General features: G+C 35.0%; 1 protein-coding gene across 1 annotated transcript in view; it reads right to left on the bottom strand.

Moving 5' to 3' along the window:
• LOC129754200 (uncharacterized) overlaps positions 1-23,339 on the bottom strand; it is a 99,118-nt gene extending 75,779 nt beyond the window's left edge. The window contains exon 1 of the mRNA XM_055750094.1: positions 22,660-23,339. Within this exon, the coding sequence (XP_055606069.1) occupies positions 22,660-22,851 (192 nt within the window). The 5' untranslated portion in view covers positions 22,852-23,339. The remainder of the gene's footprint in view (positions 1-22,659) is intronic.
• Positions 23,340-23,345: the final 6 nt, after the last annotated feature.

Below are 23,345 nucleotides of genomic sequence, written 5' to 3'. Positions count from 1 at the left end.
TTCTGTCGAATTTTATGATTTTGATCTTTATATGCATTGACAGGAAGCGATAAAACAAAGAAACGCGTTGGGGGGATTACTACACCCAAAATAATCTGCACGTAGTGGCTACGTGAAAAACTACATAATTTTTATCCAATTGATTTTCACGTAAATGCTACGAAATCAATATGTAAACGCATCCCTATAAGAATTGGTGCTTCATGGGAAGCACCTTCATTTTACGTGATTTTTTTGTGAGTTCGACGCGGCTTGTTTATGAAAGCTACGGGGAATGTTTTTAATATCGGAATGAAAATAAGGGGGTTTTTTACTTCTTACTTTTGTTATTTTTCATTAGATTAAAAAAACTTATTTTTTTTGTGAATAAACTTTATTTTCACAATCTTTGCACAACATATTTATCACTAACACTACACTTATTAAATATAAAAAAAACACTTTTATTTTTGTACATTCAGAATCACAGCTTTCTTTTAGGAATCCTGTAAAAATTGAAAAGTATTCATTAATAACAAATGTATTTTTTGAACAAAACATATTTTACCTTGTCGTGAATAGTGTTCCGTTGAACATCTTATTCGGATAGTCCCACCAATTAAGCCATTGAAGTCCAGAGCCATTGCTATCAGAAAAATTTAAAAAAAACAAAAATCAGCTGATTACAATTAACCATCATAATCACTTACCAAAACGACAAATCCACAACAGATTAAATCCTCCTTGCTAACATGTTTCGCTGATGACAAAAGACGCAACGGCTTCGAAAAATTTCACAACAGCAAACAATGACAGACCTCTATTTCATTTTCCAATATGAATGTACCACCAAATGCTGGAGAAAAATGCACAAAACGGATTTGAAATCATCCACTTAGACTTTACGTGAAATTCACGAGTCAGTTATGTGGAAGTAAAGTAGTTACTACCGGGGCGTCCTGGATACACTGTGGTTACTACAAGTTCACATAGAATCGATATAATGCATCGAAATCTTAGTTTACGTGAAAAATCCCGTAGAAATAATTTCCAAATTCTTTTGGGTGTAAGTTCGTTTTACAATATGGCGGAGTGCGTCAATAATTCAATTCACTTCGCGATTTTAATATTAAATTAATAAAGAAAAAGTGACAAATTTGTGACAGAAAATAAATTCACAAGCTTAAGTTTATCATGTGAGGTAGCCAATTAAAGTGGAAAGTGATTTTTCGGCTCTAAAACACGCATTCTTGAATTGCGACGAATCAGAGGGATACGACGGAGGAGGGTACACCTACCCTAGTTACCGGGCGACCCATAGATGATGGAAAAAGTCTTAATAAATAATAAAAATCGGAAATGAATGTGAAATTAGCATGAGGTGTAAAACGTTGATGTACAAAGTATAGTTTTGCGGAAGAAAGTAAATCGATTGAAGTTTTGACAAGAAGTTCTTATGAATTGTAGTAGAATTCTAACTTTAGTATTCATTAGTTACCAGCCTAGTTTGGAAAACCCCACAATATTTGCCCCTGCTGTAAAACAAATTAGGAATTAGTGCGTTATGTAATTACAATCGATGTGATGAATTAGTCAAGGATCAATGTCAATTGCATAACGAATGCTAATAATCTGTAAACTAAGTCTGCAGCATCCGACAGTCGGAGAAAACAGTTGTCAGAACGTGACAGAAACAGAAACAGGAAAAACAAATAGTATGTTATGTAAAACCTTTAGTATTTATATTGTTCACTAACATTTCAAATATATTTTTAGCTTTTAAGCATCAGCTATAAAAATTGAGTTTCCTTTGCTGCCGTTCTCAACAGTGATTTTACAGATTTTTTTCGTAGTATTTGTTAAGGATTTGTTTGTCCTCTTTGAGCAATTTATTCAGCTGTTCAGGTTGAATCTAACTCTTGTTCTGATCTTTAAACGGATTTTCAGCTTCGTTCAAATTATTTGTATAAACTTCTTAAAGTTGTAACGTTGTAAGTGAGAGGCACTAAGATATATTTTTTTTGTCTTAAATTAGATAGTTAATTAATTTATTTCAAAAAATGCAAAGCACTTTGGAAAGGTTATCAAAACCTTTTTGGCTTTCTTACAGAAAGGCATAGGGAACGGTCAGTTGGGGATATCATTAATTAAGGGTCCAAGACCCCACTTTATAGGTACCAATCGACTCAGTTACGATGATGTCCGGGAATTTGTATGTTCCATAAAAACGTTCTTAACACATTAACTCCTATTCTAGGTTTCACGATTTTGATGAATTCAGTATCAAAAAATTGCATTTTTTTTCCTGTAGGACCTATCTCAAAACCAAAAAAAAACAAAATTGTTTAAAATTTTTCTATTCCATAGAACATATCATGCTTACGTTGGCTCCAAAAAAGGTAGCCATTTGCTCAGCAGCAGTAGCCAGCAATCGCTAAATTAATTACAAAGGCGATCAAAAATTTGACAAAAATTTCATAAAACAGCAGAGAATCGATCCCACGCCATCTAGCATGAGAGTTTAGGAGGTTAACCCCTTGACCACTAGTGAGCGTCGAGATATGAGGCTCTCAAACTTTAACAGTTTGAATTATTTGGATTATAAATGAACTCGTTGAATATAAGTTCGTTTATCCTCCAAAAAACGTGCTGGGCACCTTTTTTTATATTGAGTTTAGTAATTTTTGCTATCATTTTCTTTAATCATAATCTTTTTTATAGATTAATAATAAATAATTCAGAAATAAGGAATCCATTATTGTGTCATTTATTTCCAAAGATAATTGACACTCTGTAAGAAAGCCTCCAATCCACTGATAAGTGTATTAAATCGGGTTTTTTTTAATTAGTATCTATACGCCAAACATCTGTAAACGGCTAGAAAATCTGCCCCCATAAGAATTCGATAAAATCCTGCAAAAACTGAATTGTCATTATATTTCTCATTATTTATTGCCATCCGACCGTCGAGCTATCGAGCGAGAGACCGGAAGCCACAGATATCGGGGTTGTTTTGCTGACACAGAAAACTAGGTCAATGGCGTTGGTGCTTCATAATTTATTCTATTGGTAGCAAAAATGTAATTTTCTTACCCAGATGTGGATTCGTGTTTAGAGTCGTTCGTCGAGCATTGAGGCAATTCGAGATCTGTTTCAAGTTGCGTATGTAGGTATGCATGTATGCTTGTGGGGACCCACTTGATTATGAATTCTAAGCTTACGGAATTAAACTTGACTTTCGTTTGAAGACTCATATCGGTACCTACTCGATAGCACTGGATTTTAGTTTCGAACAGAGTTTTGCGTTGATTGAAATTTTAGAATTCTACTGGGTAAACAAATCGGGATGTATTTCAATAATAAAAAAAACAAATTGGAGATATGAAACCATAAAATAAAACCTTCGAAACAAAGAGCTTTATTAAAATAACAAGATAATACCAAAAGACGGATACGTTTAACACTTTTATATAGGTTGTCCCATTATGTCTTTGCACGATTTTGATACAATCCTGCTCATTTCGGATGACGTATTTATAAACAGCCGATTTAGCTGTGTGTTGTTGATTAAATACAGTTGAACTTAAACTCTATGTATCGTGAGCTCAAGTTTTCATAATATTCGTGAAAAGCCGGCCCAAATGGTGTGTTTTACCCATCATTTTGCTGATTCAGTTGTCGAAATGGACGAAAAACGCATTGAAGTGGTCTCAAACTCGATTCGGAAATATGAAGAGGAATGCAGCTTGGTGGACAAAAAAATCTGGGCGGAAACCGGGTCCGGTGGATAAAACTTTGGACCGGAAAGTCACGCGTGTTTACGCCAGAAGGAAGACCGCTTCTGTTCGGGATGTGGCCAAGAAGTCTTCTCGTTGCATCGTTCATCGTGCCAAGGTAAGATTGATTCTAAAGACATAAAAGTAGCAGAAGAAGCCAAAACGGAGTCAAAAACAAGCTGAATCTGTCAAACCAAGAGCTTGTAAACTGTATTATAAACTGCTGTGTGGAAAATGGGTGTGCGTTATCATCGACGACGAAACCATTGCAAGTTTTATTACAAAACGCTTCCGGGTGAACAGTATAATACTGTTCGGGATGGCCAAAGTGTTGACAAGAAGGAGACTCCAAATTCTACAGAAAAAAAATCTGTGAAAATGCCCTGGTTTGTCAAGCCATATGTGTGGCCTGCATTTCGAACCGTTCGTGAACACTGACACCATGAATACATACCCATTAACGAGCTTGTAGTAAACAAAGAGACGAAATGTCACGACTGAAATTTTCGATCTTCTGTCAGTGTCATTCAAATCGAGCAAAACCAAGCAGTCTTAAAGGCAGCCCTACAGCAGGGTTGCAAGCTTATTATTTCAAAAGGGATCAGACTGCGACTCTTTGTATGTTGTCTCTTTAATACCCATAAGCCGCAAGCATGATCACCCAGTACTGCTTTGGTCAGATTTGGCATTTATTTACTGAATGTATGTGTGGGAATAGATTTAACCGACACTTGTAACGGTTGTACCTGGTTACATGTTTCGTTTTGTAAAGTTAGCTTGTTATTTATTTAATTATTTGTTATTTATTCAATCATTCGTTATTTATTAAATTATTGTTGAACGTCATGATTATTATAATTTATTAAATAGTATTTATCCAACAACTAGATTTATTTCTTAAAAATAGTTAAATCCGAACAAGGTCATTATACAATAACGCATAGAGTCGAACTTGATAGAACGCTGCATTAAAATAATATTGATCATCAATGATAGTTGACCTTTCTCATAGAGTAACGGCCTGGATTGAGAATTTCCCGAGGTCGAGTTCGGGATGTATCTCCCCGGTCTTGTGGGAGCAGGATAGTTAATTATGGGGGTCTAGAAGCAAAAACGAGCAACTAGATCGTGCTCACAAAACCCAAATCTCCCGAAGGGTTTCGTGTCATGACGTAGTTCCGGGGAGCTAGGTCTGATGGCGCCTTCCCTGATCTGAGGGTTAACAACCTATCATTCAGCCCCAGTTTGCCCACGAGTTTGGTTGTGCGCGTTTTGTTCGGGTTTCGTTTTGTATGTTAATTCATTAAGTGAAGTAAGAGTTTCTTGTTTAATTTTAAAGTTCTTTTCGTAGATTTCCGTTAGAAATAAGCCGTGTGTAGTGTGCCAAGCAGTTAATTATTTGTGCCTGACAAAAAGCAAGGTAAAAAGTGCTCCAAAAAACGTTTGTGCTCTTGTATAACAATAACCTTAATTGTTACTAGCGATCGCATTATAATCATCGGCAAGCCCCTGCTGCACACTTCACCCCGAGACACCAGCCCGTTGGGCTAAACTTCTTCGCTGGAATCAAAAAAACCGGCAAGCTCGATCCGTCACCATATCGGCTGGAAGAAGGCTGGGTACTTCTGGTCACACTGGAAGCATATCCGGTGTATTTGCAACCCCGCCAACGTCAAATACATCCGGTAGAGTCACTGGCTAACTGCTCCACCAACCACTCATTGGAAGCGAGAGCAGCCAATCAGCATCACCGTCGTCCCGATCATCGGCAGCAGTAGCAGCAGCAGCAGCAGCAAAACAAGTAGGTGCTTTCCATGAGGGTCCGTCCTTAAAGGAGGATACCTTTCAATGAAAATTGATCGATCATAAAAATCATAAAACTATAAATTCTGAACGGTTGACACATGGTCCGTTCCTCGAAATAAGGTTGTCGAGGCACATCGGTCGATAAGCCATTTTTTATGACCGCCCCAACCTCACCAAACTAAATATCGCCCCGGGGAGAATAAGAGACAAGCAAGAGCACTGAGAGGTTAGATAGTAGAAATGGCACACGGCTAAGTACCGAAAGGGTAGCTCGAAAAGAACACTATGTATGTTACTACGCAAGTTAATTATAATTAGTCCAATATACTTAAAATCACCAAATGTACCCCTTAGTAATTGGTTATTTCGCCCTTAAAATACAATGGATCCAAAACCCTAGCCAGAATTGAGTTTGAAGTTGGCCAGAAATGTTTACTTCGCTTCGGTCGTTGTTCCTTTCGATTGCTCGCTCTGCGCTTTGCGCATTAGAATATTGAGTCCACCACGCTTCCAGGTTCGGGGAGTATTTCTGGGATGAACGTTAGATTGTCCAATGATGAGAGTCTTCGGGTATGGGTGTCGTCGAACCATCGTGAGTCTTTGGTCGGTTTGAGGCGTTGCTGGTCACGCGTTTAGTTGGCAAACGTTCGCTACTTTTAGGCGGAGGTTTGAGTTTGGTCGTTTCGGGGATTTCCGTAGTCTAGCTGTCCTGACCCTCCTCGATTTGGGGAGCAATGCATACGACTCGTTCAAAGGAGTCTCATCCGGGCAAACCTAGCTGTGCGGTCTCCTTTCCGGAGTGGCGCTTTTAAGCCGCACAGTATCAAAGTCAGAGCAGCACCGACTACACACTCGGATATTCGTCGCGAGCGTATACGCCACGCAGAACGAGTCGAGCGGTAGTGAGCGGTTCCCCCGGCGTTTTAGGTCGAGTGGTTGACACACCGGTGCTTCCGAGCCCTGGACCAGATCGCACATTTGGCGACCGTGACAGGTTCCTTTTCATAAATCTTTTCGCAGAGTCAAAGTTTGGAAATCGGAATCGGAAAGGAGAAAATCGAACTGAAAAATATAAACAATCCTGAAAAATTCACGAATAAATAATTTGCGTTAGACGAGCTTCAAAATTAAGTAAATTATCAAATTACCCATTTTACCATTACCCCCCATTATATGAAGAAAGTGGTTATAACGAGAATTAGTTGTCTGGTTTATGATTTATTGAGCTTTTTCGGTCAGTGTAGAGAAAAAAGTGACCTATAGTCCACATGGAAGTAAATGAATCTATGTTTTATATAATTGAATAACGAAAAAAGCGAATTTCGAAAAAAAACGGTGACGTTTAGGCGAGGTAATTTGTAAGAAAGCCTAAATGTAATATCAAATAAGAATCGGCGGATTTAAAGGAGAATTCGAGTTGAAAATGAATATTTAAAAGCGAGTTGAGAGGACAGCCTGAATTATTAATAAGAAATCAAGCGAGTTGAGAGGACAGCTTTAATTCGAAAGGCGAGTTGAGAGGACAGCCTGAGTTATTAATGAGAAATCAAGCGAGTTGAGAGGACAGCTTGAAATCAAAAGGCGAGTTGAGAGGACAGCCTGAGTTGTTGATGAGAAATTAAGCGAGTTGAGAGGACAGCTTGAAATTAAAAGGCGAATACAGGGGACAGCCTGTGTTAATGATGAGAAATCAATCGAGTTGAGAGGACAGCCTGAGTTGTTGACGGGAAATCAAGTGAATTGAGAGGAAAGGTTGAATTCGAAAGGCGAGTTGAGAAGACAGCCTGTTTAGGCAGTGGTTTTCAAACTTTTTTCACTCGACGCCCCCCCAATCGGGATATTTTAGAGATCACCGCCCCCTAGGGTTGTTTCCGAACAAATTTATCTAGAAATACAACAAAAATTGTTAGTTCTGAGCTCTTTCACCGCCCCCTTGTAGATCCTCAACGCCCCCCAGGGGATGGTAGGGACCACTTTGAAAATCACTGGTTTTAAAAGACACACACCGTCTTAGCCGATTTAGGCTTACAGACTGAATAAATGACATGGACAACTTAAGATTAACATTTAATACCCAGTACCGAGATGGGAATCGAACCCATGCCATCAGTGGGCAGCGATTATCGTCTTACCACGCTAACCACTCGACCACCGAGACGTACAACTGGTTTAGGAATCAAAATCACCTAATATTAGAATTGAACAAGAAAATACTTGTAGAGACCAAATCAATAAATGCAAGTGATAGCACCATGCATCGCTTATTAAATTGCATGATGGTTCGCAGAGAAACTGAGTAAGAAGTTTCCTTAACATGTTGTTTTAATATCAGGGATTAAATCCTCTACAAGTGATAATAATAACTAGTTTATCCCTGCGTGAAGGATATAGTTTCAATTCCAGTAACGATCAAAATATCTGACCATAAGTTGTTTCCTGAGTATGAGCTAAAATTCTGTGTATGTGATTCGCCAAAGCTAAAACAAACAATGGGAAAATGCACAGAGGACACGCTTTGTACGCAATATATAATGCATTACAGTAAGTAACCATCATTTGTGCGTAAGTGCTGTGTTGAGCTTACCCTTAATATTATGTGAGAGAATGAATTTGAGAAGAAATACACAACTTATCGAGACTAAAATTTATATTGATAATCACAGTAAAGTGTGCTTGATAATGAAGATGATTCTCGCGGATATTTAATTCGGCAGATTCTATTGTAAGATGATGATTTCTCGATGCAAATAAGATCAGAAAGGTTTGTAATAGAATGCGAATCTTTTAAATGTTTGGAAAGTTCCTTAAAGCATTCGGGGGATTATTATGATAAAATTATAGCTTTCCTTCAACCAATTGAAACTTTTTGGGCCCATACCAAATAGTATTTGAGAAAACATGTGAAACCTGCGGATTCCATCGAAAACATTTCAAAAGACTGAAAAAATTGGTCAAAATTATCACAAATCAGTCTGTGCTGAAGCACATGAGCATTAGACTGAATCAATTTTGGGTAATTTTTGAATTTCTCAAACCCTGGGGTCTAAAAAGCTTCGTCTTGGTCCAAAACTCATCCATGATTTTTGGTAGAATTTTTAAGCAACGTTTACATGAGTAAATTTGAACTTTTAGGTTTGTATGGGAAAATTGAATATTTTGTACTGAAAAATCATCATCATTTTTGTTTCTTCTGTGGAACCGAGCCAGCTGATGTTTCTTGGGCCAATTTATAAATTTCCTAAAGGAAATTTTCCGCTAACCAACTCTGTCCAAGACTGTAACTTCGTATTTTATTAGACAAAAAAGTTATTAGCTGTTCAACAGGGGTATGTCTTTTGGCATTGATAAACAATAAACTCAAGTGACATCACTGCAGGGTGCCTAGCGAGGTATTGCATGACTACTTTACAGGCAATACTTCGCAAGGCTCAAGCACTGATGTCAATTGAATTCATTGTTTATCAATGTGAAAAGAAATACCCCTGCTAAACAGCTAATAACTTTTTTTCCTAATAAGATAAAGAGTTACGATCTTCGACAAAGTTGTTAAGCGGAGAATTTCATTTGAGAATTTTATAAATTGGCACAAAAACCATCAGCTGGCTCGGTCCACAGAAGAAACAAAAATGATGTTGATTTTTCAGAACAAAATTTTCGGTTTTCCCATACACTCAGAAATAAATAAAATATCAAATAGTTATTTTTTAAATATTTTCACATATCTCCCTCTTTACGCACACGGATATTTCTCATGGTGTAATTACTGGGATATTCCTCACTGGGAAATATTTCTGCGATTATAGAGTTGTTTTTGACATTTCTTACGCACACTTGCTGAGCGTGTACAGATGAGACGGGACAATTAACCTCCAAAACTCTCGGTACAAAAAAAAGGACAGCCGGTCGACAAACATGGTCGTTTTTGAGGTTGATTGTCCCAAAACTAAAAAGTGTTGGTGAAACAACCAGCATAATATCACCAACACTATCAGCGGCAAATAGGACTATAATTTATGCATTGAGAAATGTTATGGAACGACATCTGGTGGTCAGAAAAAAAAGTTTGAGCCGTAACGTAAAGGCAAACGCTTAAATCAGAAATAAACCGAAAAAGCGAACGAAAATCGTTTGATTTTCGTTCATGTTCTATGGTCAATGTGCATAATTGACCATAGCATAAAAACATGTGCATTTCGCTGGTAATATTACTTGCTGTAATTGAGTCCATCCTTTTTAAATATGATTCAGTTAAATATTTAAAGAGAATGGAATCTGAATGCATTCAAGTTGAAAGGCATTTAGCAACTGAAGAATCTAGCATGTGCTCATTACTGCTCATTCCCCTTTTAGTTGGGAGTCAAACGCACAAAGCGTTTGTTTGAACATAATAATATATAATATCTCGGTTATTAAATTTTATGCATTGGATCATTACAAGCCAAGAAATTATTCGGATGCATAAATTTAAATATCTGAAATAGTTATTTTTTAATATTTTTGGATATTAATGTCAGAGAAAAATTGTACAAAAAATCATGAATGAGTTTTGGACCAAGACGGAGCTTTTAAGATTCCAGGGTTTGAGAAATTCAAAAATGACCCCAAATCGACTCAGTCTAATGAGCAGTCTTCGATTAAAAATTCGATCACTGGCCTATGATTGACTGGAATCTAATTTTTTATCGATTGATTGTAAAACACGACTATGGAGATGAAGAGATATGTTCATTTTAAATCGTGCTTAGACATAATGGGACACTCTATATAGGCAACGTACTCCCAATTCGAGCTTTCTTTCTTTCACTTCACATTTTCGTTAGAAACACAAATACCTTCAACGTAGAGTGTATTGAACCATTCTTGAAAAGTTTTTTTTAAAATTTATTTTAGTTAAAATAAAAAAAAATAAAAAGAAATATGTTGTTAAAAATATTGTTTGAAATACTATACGAAGCTTTTTCACATTACATGGACAAAACCGACATAACTTAATCCAGATTGGGGCTTGTGATATAGCTCAGTTGGCAAGTCTGTTGTCTCCTGAGCAGATGTCCGCGAGTTCGAGCCCAAGAGTAAACATCGAACACAGTTGTACCGGATAAGTTTTTCAATAACGATCCGCCAACTGCAACGTTGATAAAGTCGCGAATGCCATAAAGATGGTAAAACGACTATAATCGAAACAAAAAAAAAAGAAAAATTAATCCAGATTAACTGAAACAATGTCAGAAAATTCGCCTAACATGTTAATAATTTTCATGAATATAAATTAAATATGTTATGAGCGTAAAAACGTAAACATATAGGACCACAACAATTTAATGCTTTACTTGAAGCACAAAACCAACGAGGCGTTCAGTCGAGTTTGTTCTTTTGGGCCGTGTTCGTCCCAGCATCCACAAAGCAGAACGGGCAGAACGACGGTGATAGCTCTACACAGGAAAGAGATACTATCGCCAGGAAAGCCACAGTCACGAAGTCGTGTGATATATACCTGCCTAGAGAGAGAGACAGAGACCAACATTCAAACAAGAACACACACTCTGAGTGCCTATTCTGGAGTCCTACTCGTTTTGAATCGGCACCGGATGCAAGCGTTTTCCGCTGCGTTTTTCTTTTTGGCCCGGGGACTTGACGGCGGTTTTATATATGAAGCGCCAGTTTATATGGAAATTTATGCATCATCCTCTAAATAAATATCAAATTCTTGTGAAGGTGAAGTTGCCTTATTTGTCGCTTCGAAGCTCCGGCTGACTATAAGAAAAAAAAAACACGGAGAGTCTCCTTCTGTGAGTTGTATTTCGAGTTTATTAAAATGTGTTTTATTTGACACAATTTTCGCTTCGTAAGAGAAGAATAACTTTAGAACGGCGTCTTCAGTAATTAAAATTTTCGAGCAACAAAATTGTAGAAAGAAATGAAAAACGGGTGAGAAAAATCAAAAGTACGAACGAATATGTTTCAGATTTTTATAATTCTTATAAGATTCTGATAAACGGTTCAAATTTATGATCCAGATAACATTGAAATAATTTTACAAGAAAAAAAATTGGGATTACAGACTACACAGTTCTTAACATAGCTAGAATTCTTATTTTGATCACATTCCTTGAGGGGTCGAATTAGAAGAGCTTTGAAAAACGATTAAATGTTCTTGTTATATCAATCAGGGCACTATCAACTATAGAGTTGTTCTGGCGAAGAGAAAAGTGGAACTGAAGTTTTCGATTTCTTAGTCCTGGAGGTCTGACATTACAGGTTGAAAGTTGCCAGCAGCATGGGGCAGTAGACTGAGTCGATTTGGGGTCATTTATGAATTTTTCAGACCCTGGGGTCTTAAAACTTAGTTTTAGTTCAAAACTCAAAAAAATTAATTTTTCGCAAAATTTCTAAGTAACGTTTACATGAGTAAATTTGAGCTTTAAGGTTTGTATAGGGAAATTGAATATTTTGTACTGAAAAATCATCATCATTTTTGTTTCTTCTGTGGAACCGAGCTTGCTTTTTGTTTCTGTACCAATTTTCAAATTCTATGAAGGAAATTTTCCACTGAACAACATTGTCGAAGACCGTAACTTTGTTTCTTTTTGGACAAATAAGTTATTAGGTGTTTCACGGGGACATGTCTGGAGGTATAGAGGAAGTATCTTTATCATTTTACAGCTCTATTGCATGACTACTTTTCATGGAATTCTTCGTAAGACCACATCAGTGATATCAATTTAATTTATTGTTTATCAATGCCAAAAGAACTAATAACTGTTTTGTCTAATTAGGTGAGAAGTTATAGGTCTTCGACAAAGTTGTTCAGCGGAAAATTTCCTTTGAAGAATTTATAAATTGGCACAGAAACCATTATCAAGCTTAGTTCCACATAAGAAACAAAAATGTTATTGATTTTTTAGTACAATATATTCAATTTTCCCATTCACACCTAAAAGTTCAAATTTACTCATGTAAACGTTGCTTAAAAATTCTGCCAAAAATTGGGGTTTGCGAAATTCATAAATGACCACAAATCGACTCAGTCTAATGGGGCAGTCTATATATGCGAAGCCAGAAGATCGGAGAAAAATAATGCTTGAATTTTAACTTGTAGCGATCAAAAATCGAAATTACTCTCTGGAGCCACTTTTTCAGTGGGACTCCTGAAATATGTTTGAGATTTATTATTCCTGTTGAATGAGTAGATACAATATACAATCTGTTCACTACAAATAACAATCAATAATCTCTCAATTATTTCAGAAATAGTTGTCAAAGAGTGGCTCCAGAGAAAACATCAACCGATGTACAATTGGGAAAAAGTGTATAAACCGCGAAGAAATTCAACATCTTTCCTCCTACATGAACCAAATCTATGAAAATATACTTTCCAGTAGTAAAAAAGTTCCGAAAAATCTATTGGCCATAATTTCAGACGCCACACGAGCATACGATCAGAGATTTAGTCCCTTTTTAACCCATAATTCCCCTATATTTTGTAAACAATACCGTCAAACGGAGCATCATGCAATAGCAGGGTTAGATGCCACATTTGTACATATCATAACACTTATTCAATTTTTATTTTAATATTATGTGATAAAGGTATCATTTGAAGGTAACAAAATGATAATGATATACATAGTTTGTTATATCGTGAGATAGTTTTTTAAAGTTTTTGATTCTCATAGAAAATTTAAAAAATCGAGCAATAGATGTACAAATTTTAACATATTTCGATACCGTAAAAAACCTAATTCATAAAGACGGATTGGTTTAATGATATCACCTCCAAACTTTGTATTGCTTTTATTATCCTATACAAACACTGTTAGTGATTAACTGGTTAATCGCCGCGATTTATTGTTTGTTGTTTTCATCGACTTTTTTCGGATAGAATAAAACGAAATTAATTGCCAGTTGGTTCAAACGTTTTGAGCTACTTTTGGCGTTTCACTCCTCCTCAGTTAACCTTAAAGTTTAAATAATTAATTGTATAATTTTCCACTTTACAAGAACTAATTTTCTTACTTAATCTAGCCATAATCGTACTTTAATTCCGTGTCTGTTGTTTGTTTTTGATGATATGTTTACATTGATCTGTCAGTGTCTTGTTCTTTGATAAAATTGAGTTGTATGCTGATTAGAAATTAATTGAATCTTTCTATTTGTTATCAACGTAGTTGTCGCCTCTTTTTTTATGTGAAACATTTCTGCACAGATTCTGGTGTTGTACTTTGAGACTTTGGTGTTTTTGGTGTTCGGTTCCTCCTATTGTTTTGTTCTTGTCATCATTTTTATGTTATTTCATTCTTTTTTTTTTGTAAAAATTGACTTGTTTTTCCAATGTAGGATTTTTCACATCCTTCACATTTTATGTTATAAACCACATTTGTTGTTTTACCTTTCGGTGTTTTGTCTTTAGTTTTTTTTAAAATTGGCTACATTAACATCGTATTCTTAAAAATATCTGGCTAATTTCTCACTTAGACTTGCACAACATGGAATTGTAATAAAATGTTTGGGTTTGGGCAACCGAAGTCAGTCGGTCTGAGTGAAACTTAAAATTTCAAATCAGCATACAACTCCATTTTTTTAAAGAACAAGACACTGACAGATCAATGTATAAATATAACATCAAAAACAAACAACAGACGGCGAATTATAGTACGGCGATCGCGAAAATTATAAAGCTTAGCTTAGCTTAGTTGACTACTCATATCCACCTTGAATCATTGAACTTGAAGTGCTTAGATATAATCATTCATTTGAAACTTCAGATAAAATATTTGATTAGATTAGATTTGCTCAACTTACACACTTCAAATTCCACGATCGTTGGCGTGGCTAAGCAGAACAGGTTCTACCTCGCCAATGGTTGCTACTCCGTGATTGATCGAGGCCATCAATTTTGTACAAGGGCCAAAAGAATGGTGCTTGAGACTAGCAGTTCATTCACAATGCACAAAACTCATGCTCTTCCTTTGAAAATGATCAATAACGGCGCCGGCCACGTCCTAGTAGTAAATGAGGAATGAAGGAGGGATTGTTAGTAGGATACTTCATAGAATCAATTAACAACCTTTTGTCCCTTTATATTCCAAAGATTAATTTTGAAAAATTCAGAAACAAAGGTAAGTCAATATCTCTTACTATAGAAACCGTCCATACGTCTGCGATTCTATATTTAAATATCCAAGGAATGGGTTGTGTTAGTAGAGGAAAGGTTTTAGATCAGGATCCATTTTGATAATGGTGCGATCGAGTTTTCCTACACCTCCTAGATTTTTCATAAGGAAACTCGTACTTTCTATCTTTGAGGTAGTGATAAGAAGGTAATAGTTACGTAAAAAATCTTTTTAAATTTTCTTCAAACTAACTTGTTTTTCTCATTCTTGTTCCTGATTCACTTAATGTGTTTTCAAAAACGACTTTTTGGAGTTAAGATATTTTTATCATACTTTGAAGAATATTTATAAGGAGATATTTAAAATATTTTTTTTTTTGATGGATGAAGTGATTCTCCTTCTTGTTCTTTATAATTTTCAACTTGTTATGTAGGTTGTGATAACTGAATAAGATCGTTTTTGGAAACTCATCTGTGCAACTTAACTCTTTGCCTCATATCGTAACGTGAAATAATTATTAGGGAAAAACTCTCGATTGCATAACTTTGAATTTTGGATTTCTGTATCAAGTATTTTTTTACGATCGAAGCAATCGATGCATACGATTACATCAACTGCTGGAAAAAAGGCAGAAAAAATCTTCAAAATCTCGCAGTCATGTACACCGAACTTCTTATCATCATTATTTGCGCTTCGTTCAAGAAAAAAATAATTATCGTCTATCCTACAATTTTGCAATCTGGATTTTCCACCGGTACTGTATATTCTTCCTTATAAATACTAATACCATACATTGGTATTTATTAAGCAAAAATAAGAAATACTCACTAACCGACCCGTGGAAATGCTGCCCCACAGGATATGAACATAATCCACATATTTAGGTGTTAAAAATGTAAATAAATACATAGGAAAGTGAAAATATAGTAAAAAAATCGGAAAGCTCTAACCGGGATTTCCTGTCCGGGATCCGTCTGCCGTGGTCCTCCTAATTCTGGCATCCATGTTTGCTGCATGTTCAGCTTTTCTGCCACAAATCACTAGAATATCCGTGTTCGTGTTCCGATGAGCACGATAATACAATTTTTCGATTTCTTGCAAATTTAACTTTCACTTATTTCTCAAACCGTTAGGAGTTGTTTTATAAAAAAACAAAACTTTAAAAATGGCAGAGCAACGAGAAAACAGAAAAACGCGTACGCCAGTACGACGATCGCGTAAATTATAAAATTAATAAATTTAAATGTAAAGTCCAATGAGGAGGAGTGAAACGCCAAAAGTAGCTCGAAACGATTGGAAAAACTGGCAAGTAATTTAGTTTTAATTCTTGCCGAAAAAAGTCTATGAAAACAACAAACAACAGTGTTAGTGTACAAATATCAATTTTTTAAATTAATATTTTTAAAATTCAGCTACCAACCAGTCGGTCTGGGCTAAAATGCATCGTAATGCAAATCAAAGATTCATGTTATAAAACTCATTTCAGTATTCTGGAATATGATTGTTTTGCATCACGCGTTTGCTAATTTCTAAATTTCATCCATCAAAACATTAATTGTAGCAGGGAAGAACCGACTCATGGGGGGGGGGGGGGTTGGGGGGGGGGTTGGTAACTAAATTTCACCTATGATTTTTGCCCAACGATGCACAAATGAAAAAAAAAATCAAAACAAATGATGTTTGTAACTGTATGATTATTTCATTCAGTACTCAATAAAAGTTTTCGTATTAAATCGTAACTTTAGAAAAGTGGTCCTTAACCTAGCCTAAATATTAACAATGGAAGGAAGTAAAATATGGAGTTTGTTTTCAACGATAGTTAAATTCTTTGAATTTGTTAAAGAGACTGGTAGATAAAATTTATTTGATTTGAGCATAAAATAATTTTTTTTAGGGTAGCTTATTCTTTACTCAAATCAAACAAGCCCAATTTTCCAAACTCTTTTAAAATTCCAAGATTCTAACCTTGATGGAAAAAATAAATATTTTCAAAAAAAAGTAAGTGATAAAAAAAATTTCGGATCTAATTTGCTTGATGGAAACTTGAACCAAATTTATGGTTTAAGTTTGAAATTTGGTTTAAAAAAACTGCTATATTAATAATGTTAAACAGTCCACCGAGAAAAATATAAAATTTTGAGCGGATTTTTAGATGGAAATCAAGTTCATGTTTCTCCAACAGCAAATATTTTTCATAAAGAATCAATTCCATCTTGAAAATCTTGTGGATGATTTTTTTATAAATAAAATTTGTGATTTTTTTTTGCATAAAACAAAGCTTAGAAAATTAACTCAAATTCTACTTTATATTTGTGATTTTCACATGAATTGTGTGTACATATAAACTCATTTTGATTAATAAAATATTAAAATCTGGAAATCGAATTGACAAACAAATTTTTAAGTTCATGTTCTCTTGAATTACTTAACAATATTATGTTGATTGAAAAACTCATTTACGAGCTAAATCTTTTTCTGAATTTATAATCTGCATTCTGAATCTGAATTCTGAACCTGAATTCAAAAAATTGAACTTTGAATCTGTTTCCGAATTTCTATACGATTTCTGAAATTTTTAAAAAATACGATTTCCGAATCTTAATTCCATATCAAAATTTTATGAGCCAAGTTTAAATCCTTCATTCATGAATGTATTTTTTTTAAATTCTGAAGATCTGGTTTAATCTTAATTCATTATTTCAATTATTTATTTTTGATCTGTATTGTGAATCTGAATTAAAATATAAATTTCAAAAGATGAATCTGAATCTGAGTTTTCAATTTTGGATCGCCATTTGGAAGCTTAAAATATATTAATTTTGTGCAATAATTAAGTTTAAGAACTTCTTATTTGAATAAAAAACAAAATTCTCCTTTTTTCATGTTCGGAAAATCATTATCAAAATATTGAAAATTCATATGATTTGCGAAAATATGATTCAAATGTGATATGAAATGAAAAACCAAATTTTAACCAGGATTTCAAAGCCGCTTTTCATTTCTAATTTCTTATGATTATTCGATTCGATTTCAAATGATATTAACTGAATGTTTTGAAAGAATTTTGAACTATTTTAAGAGGAGAAATCACCGTGAATTTGTTTTATGAAATGAATTTGTGGCTTTATCGGTGAGGGTTAAAGAATTGAAAAGAAAGACGGATAGAAGATCAGAAGAAAATTCTAAGGTGGTGAAAAGAGCGAAGAGCATTTGAAATAGAAGCTTGAGCACATGCTAAATTCTTTGTCCCGCATCAATTAACTGTATTGAAGAAGTAGTACCCAATAGAGAAGGCACTACATTTTTCGATACAGTTAATTATGGTTCGACCGCCATGTGAGTGTGCACATGTGCCGAACGGACAAAGTATTACTACTTCTTCAATACAGTTAATTGATGCGGGACAAAGAATTTAGCATATGCTCAAGCTTCTATTTCAAATGCTCTTCGCTCTTTTCACCACCTTAGAATTTTCTTCTGATCTTCTATCCGTCTTTCTTTTCAATTCTTTAACCCTCACCGATAAAGCCACAAATTCATTTCATAGAATTTTGAACTTGGGATGGGTTTTTGAGGTTTTGGCGTTAGGTTTTAATCTAGATTGTTACTCTTGAATAATTTTACTCTATTATCATAAGTTAATAATGATTATAAAATTTTGAGTTTAGAGTATAATATCTCGCTAGCTTTATGGACGCTCATAGGGGAGGGGGGGGGGGGGTTTAACCCCCAAACCTCCCCATTCCTACGGCCATGAATTGTAGTATCTTTTACCCCTAAATGTATGCAGTACCCTTTTACTTTTTCTTTAAAAACATTTTTTGAAAATTTTCTTTGAAAAAAACCAAATATTACTTCAAATGATTTCATTTGAATCGAAATGGAGCTTTGGCTGGTTTTACTCTCAATTCCCCTACATTTTTTCAAATAAGAGTTAAGCCATAACTCTTTTTCCGAAGCGTGCGGTGGCTCAAATAACCTTCATTCAATTCATCGGAAAAAAATCACACAAGAAATGTCGCCTTTGGTCAAGGCCAGATTAAAGGGGGGGGCAAAAGGGGTAATTGCCCCGGGCCCCCCGCCTCAGGGGGGCCCCCGAGGAGAAAAAAAGTTTTAACATTACTTTAATCATACTAATTCAAGTTCTACAAATAAATGAACAGGAATCAAAACTAGAAAATCGGAATAAAAACTTGAAAAAAGCAACTAAAGGGGCTTCTGTGAATTAATATTGCGAATAGTTTTTCTCTTGCATAAGTTAAGGGGGCCCTCTAGAGTAAGAAGTGAAGGAGTTCTCCCGCATTTTGCGGGCTGAGAATGTCAAAATTTTGGTATTGAATTTCAAAATTTTTAACCCTAAATCTGTAAAAAAATATTGTAAACCGAATTAGAAAAAAAAATGAGAAAAATATGAGGCAAAATACATCAGATTTATTTTTTTTTTATCGAAACGTATAAATCATGATATTCTGAACAGAACCAAAAAAATAAAGAGAACATCTCCGCATTTTTATTACATACAAACGTCTTGCACATTAATACTGTTCATTATTACGTTAACTTTCCAAGTAATGGTTACTGCACTAAAATAGCAGCTCATTTGACCAAAACTGACTCAGTGCTAAGAGAGAACAGAGAAGCTTTATGATAAACATTTCCGAATTTTACCCGGGCAGTATCTAGGTTAATACCGGGTATTTTTATAACTTTTCACTTTTCAATCATTATTATTATTGAAATTTCCGTTGGTTTATAAATTCTAAACCCTTTTCCCTCCCTTTTTTTGAAAATAAAATATTAAAAAAAATATAGTAGCATAAATTGGACCAATCGACAGTACAGAGTATCTCTTTTGAATTTCCATCCCAAATTCTGTCTTAGATTTAAAATTCGTATTGAAACATATAGCAACTGGTTTAACCAAAATTATATCCTCTACTATTCATTGATATTTTCAAGTCTTGTGATGTTTCTTCAGTTACTGAAGTTTCATGTTTTTTCTGAATTTGAGAACCCAGGATCTTTGTATAAGGTACTATTTTTTTCAATCGATCATTTTTGTACTCATACCCCTTTTAGGGCATCGAATGAAACTTTTGTCACATTTCTGATAATAATTTTTTTTTGTCTGATGAGAATCATATTCAAAAACATATTCACAAACTATTTTTGTGCTTCAAAGATATAAAATTGAAACACACATGTGGTGCAATTTCTGCTATGGCTCTGATTGTAACTTTGAAACTCATAAAAAATTCATATTTTGTTACTCAAAACTTGATTTAGATTTGAAACACTGAGTTGTTGTTCTGAATATAACCTGATTTTTAGTCTGGAACTCCTAAACTCTTATATCTGTATCTCTATGGAATTTAAATTTAATTATTATGTTTATTTTTTGAATTTTGTATTCTATGTTTTAAATCTTCAGGATGCTTCCCAATTGTCATGAGGTTAATATTTCTCGATGAAACACAAACCAGACGATCTATGCTGAAATGAAAATCAATTAAAATATCTATCTGGTCATTTTTCTAAATCAGAGAATTTTAGTTGGTGATAAGGGTATTAAAAAAATGAGAATTAAATTTTGCATTTTTCAACTCAAATCAGAGCTTTAATTTTTTTTTAAATTTCTAAGCTCTTCGGCGATGTGTGCATGTGATTAATTAACAACTTTTATTTGAAGGTACCAGAAACTAACTTCTACGCAGACAACATGGTTATTTGAAGACAGTATTTTGAACTCATCTCCAGTTCTTTTACACGTTTGAAATGTAATGTATTCTTTGGGATAGCATTTGAAAAAAAAATCGAATCATAGAGCCCCCCCTAGAAAAATTGCCCCGGGCCCCCGAAGGCTTAATCCGGCCTTGCCTTTGGTTCAACATTTTTTTAGTCTGAACATGTTTTTTTCTGAATTAATTGTAAAAAGTAGGGAAATTGAGGATAAAAACAGCCATAGCTTCATTTTCCGATGTGTGCGGTGGCTCAAATAGCCTTTATTTCATTCCACGAAAAAAAAAATCGCACAAGAAATGTCTTATTTGGTTCAAAATTTTCAAGTCAGAACATAGTTTTTTCATTATTATTTGAAAAATATAGAGGAGTAAAATCAGACATTAATCCATTTTCCGGAGCGTATCGTAGCTTCTACAACCTTCATTTGATTTCTCAAAAAAAAAAAAAAAATCTCACAAGATAGATCTATTTGTGTGCAAAATTATCTAGTCCAAATCAATTGTTTACAAAACATAGGAGAATCAGGGGTTCAAAAAGCACTATAGCTTTGTTCGTAAGCTCGTGCGGCATCTGAAACTATATCCAATCGATTTTCCGGACATTTTCACTAGTTGAAAGTGTATTTTCATAGATTTGGTTCGTGTAGAAGGAAAGATATTGCATTTATTAGCGGTTTGTACACTTTTTCCCGATTGTGCGATGATTTAATTGCTACTCTATTGAACATTAGAAACATCAAACCACGATCTCCAGGACGATGTTTTTTCCTCCTAATTATTCAGATGACGTTATCACAATTTACTTAATAAAATCAAAATTTGTTAACGTTATATCAATTTAAAATAAATTACTACAATAAAGCAATAAAAGTAAAAACAATTTAAATAAAACTAATACCGGGATAAGGATGATAAGGAATTTAAAAAAGCAAAAAACAACGACAAGAATATGAGTTTGTTTTGATTAAAACGCAATGTAGGGGAGATAGGGGCATAATGGCCACCTTAAGGAAAACGTTTATTCAAGCATAGAGAACAGCTGTAATATGTGAATTACATCATTGTTTCGTGTTCAGACACTCAAATAGTCTATTGCCTACTAATTGGATGAAACTTGAAAAAGTAGATAAAAACGTTTAAAAAAGCATTTTAAATTTTTTTTCCGAAAGCTGAAAACCCCCCGAGGCAGTATGAGCACCATTAATGAAGGCATAATGAGCGTTTTCTGCCAGGGATTTTAGAAGCAAATTCGACTCGATGAAGTCAACTGAGTAATAGAGCTACAGCTTGACTTGTAACGTCTGACGGTTTGACCCAATTGGTTAGATGTCGGAGAGGTAATCAGTAGACTCGAGTTCGATTCCTGGTCGAGGTGATTTTTTTTTCATTTATCGTTCATGAACATGATTGCACCAAACGGTGAGGCGTAGATTCATCAAACAAAGCAAAAACAAAATAATCTAGGTCTGTTTGTAGAATTTAAAGAATTAACACATGCTCATACATTATGTTTCTGGTGTTTTGTTTGACGGATGATGCTTTGATGCTATTAGCCGTATAATGTAACAATAAAAAAATCAATCATGAATGGTATGTGCAAAAAAAAATCCCCTCGAACAGGAATCGAACTCGAGTCTACTGATTACCTCTCTGACACCTTACCAATAGGCCAAATCGACAGACGAAACGAGTCAAGCTGTAGCTCTATTATTCAGTTGACTTCATCGAATTGAATTCGCTGCTAGATTCCCCGGCAGAAAATGCTCATTATGCCTTCATTGATAGTGCTCTGTTCGCCTCTAGTGAACAAATTAAAGTAAAAAAGCGTTTTAAAATTGATTGAAGTGAAAAATCAAAAATTGTATGGTGGTGCTCAAAAATTATAATATTTTCGTCACTTGAGAACCTAGCTGGTTGTTATTTAATATTTCTGTAAAGATGAAAAGGATATTTCTTTTTTGGTGAAAAATTAATACTATGGGTAGTACGAAACAAGTCCTTATGAGAATTTGTTTAAGAAAATACGTACTTATGTAGAAAAAAGGAGTGCTCATTATGCCCTGGGTGCTCATTATGCCCTGGGTGCTCATTATGCCCTCACCTTCCCTATACAGGTAAACACGAGCATGTTCGGGTAAATTCAGATTGTTTAATTGTATTACTGCTGTCGAGATGAAACAAATGTGTCTTGAAAAAGATGAATGGAAGTAATTTTTTTGTTGTGAAAAGCATTGGCCACCTTACCTTAACGGCGCGATCGATTTGACCCAGGAAGAATGTCAACAAGGCAATGATAATAAAGTTAACTCCGCCGGCGAAATCCGTTAGCTTGTCTAGCTGGAAGATGGCAGCGATTAGGAAGAAAATGATCTGCACAGCCACCACCACGATTGCACTGATGGCAAAATGATCATCATCTAGGATATGGACAGCCATTTTGTATACTTCCGTTCCCGAATTTGTTTCCCGCAACAAAACACTTTTGAACTTCGCTTTAATTCCGTTCCAATTCCAGGCGGAACACGAGTATGGCCACTATTGGTTTCACTACGTCTACCGAGATGTAGAAAGATGTTTTTCGCATCCGTTCAGGATAAAAATCACACAACTACCGGCACCCTCCTGGGATAATTTTCGACTCCTTGGTCGGTATCCGTTAAAAACAACACCAGCTCCAACGGCGAGGCCAATTTTGCATCCATTTTTTTCGATACTGCCGTTCACTCATGCTGAGATAGAGACGTACTACTATATACATTTACCGTACGAGTATTATGTTTGGACTAGTGGGTAGGTCGTCGTTGGTATCTTACATGCCGCTCACATTTTCTGCCTGTTTGGTGCTGTTGTTTTTTTTTTTCGTTGAGTTAACGCGCCTTCAGAAATGTGTTTACATTGCTTATTTATTCTCCTGGGTGTTCGAAACTCTT

The sequence above is a fragment of the Uranotaenia lowii genome, chromosome 3, assembly GCF_029784155.1.
Source record: "Uranotaenia lowii strain MFRU-FL chromosome 3, ASM2978415v1, whole genome shotgun sequence".
NCBI lineage: Eukaryota > Metazoa > Arthropoda > Insecta > Diptera > Culicidae > Uranotaenia > Uranotaenia lowii.
The sequence above is the reverse complement of the archived record's forward strand: the minus strand, read 5'-3'. Positions and strand labels throughout refer to the sequence as shown.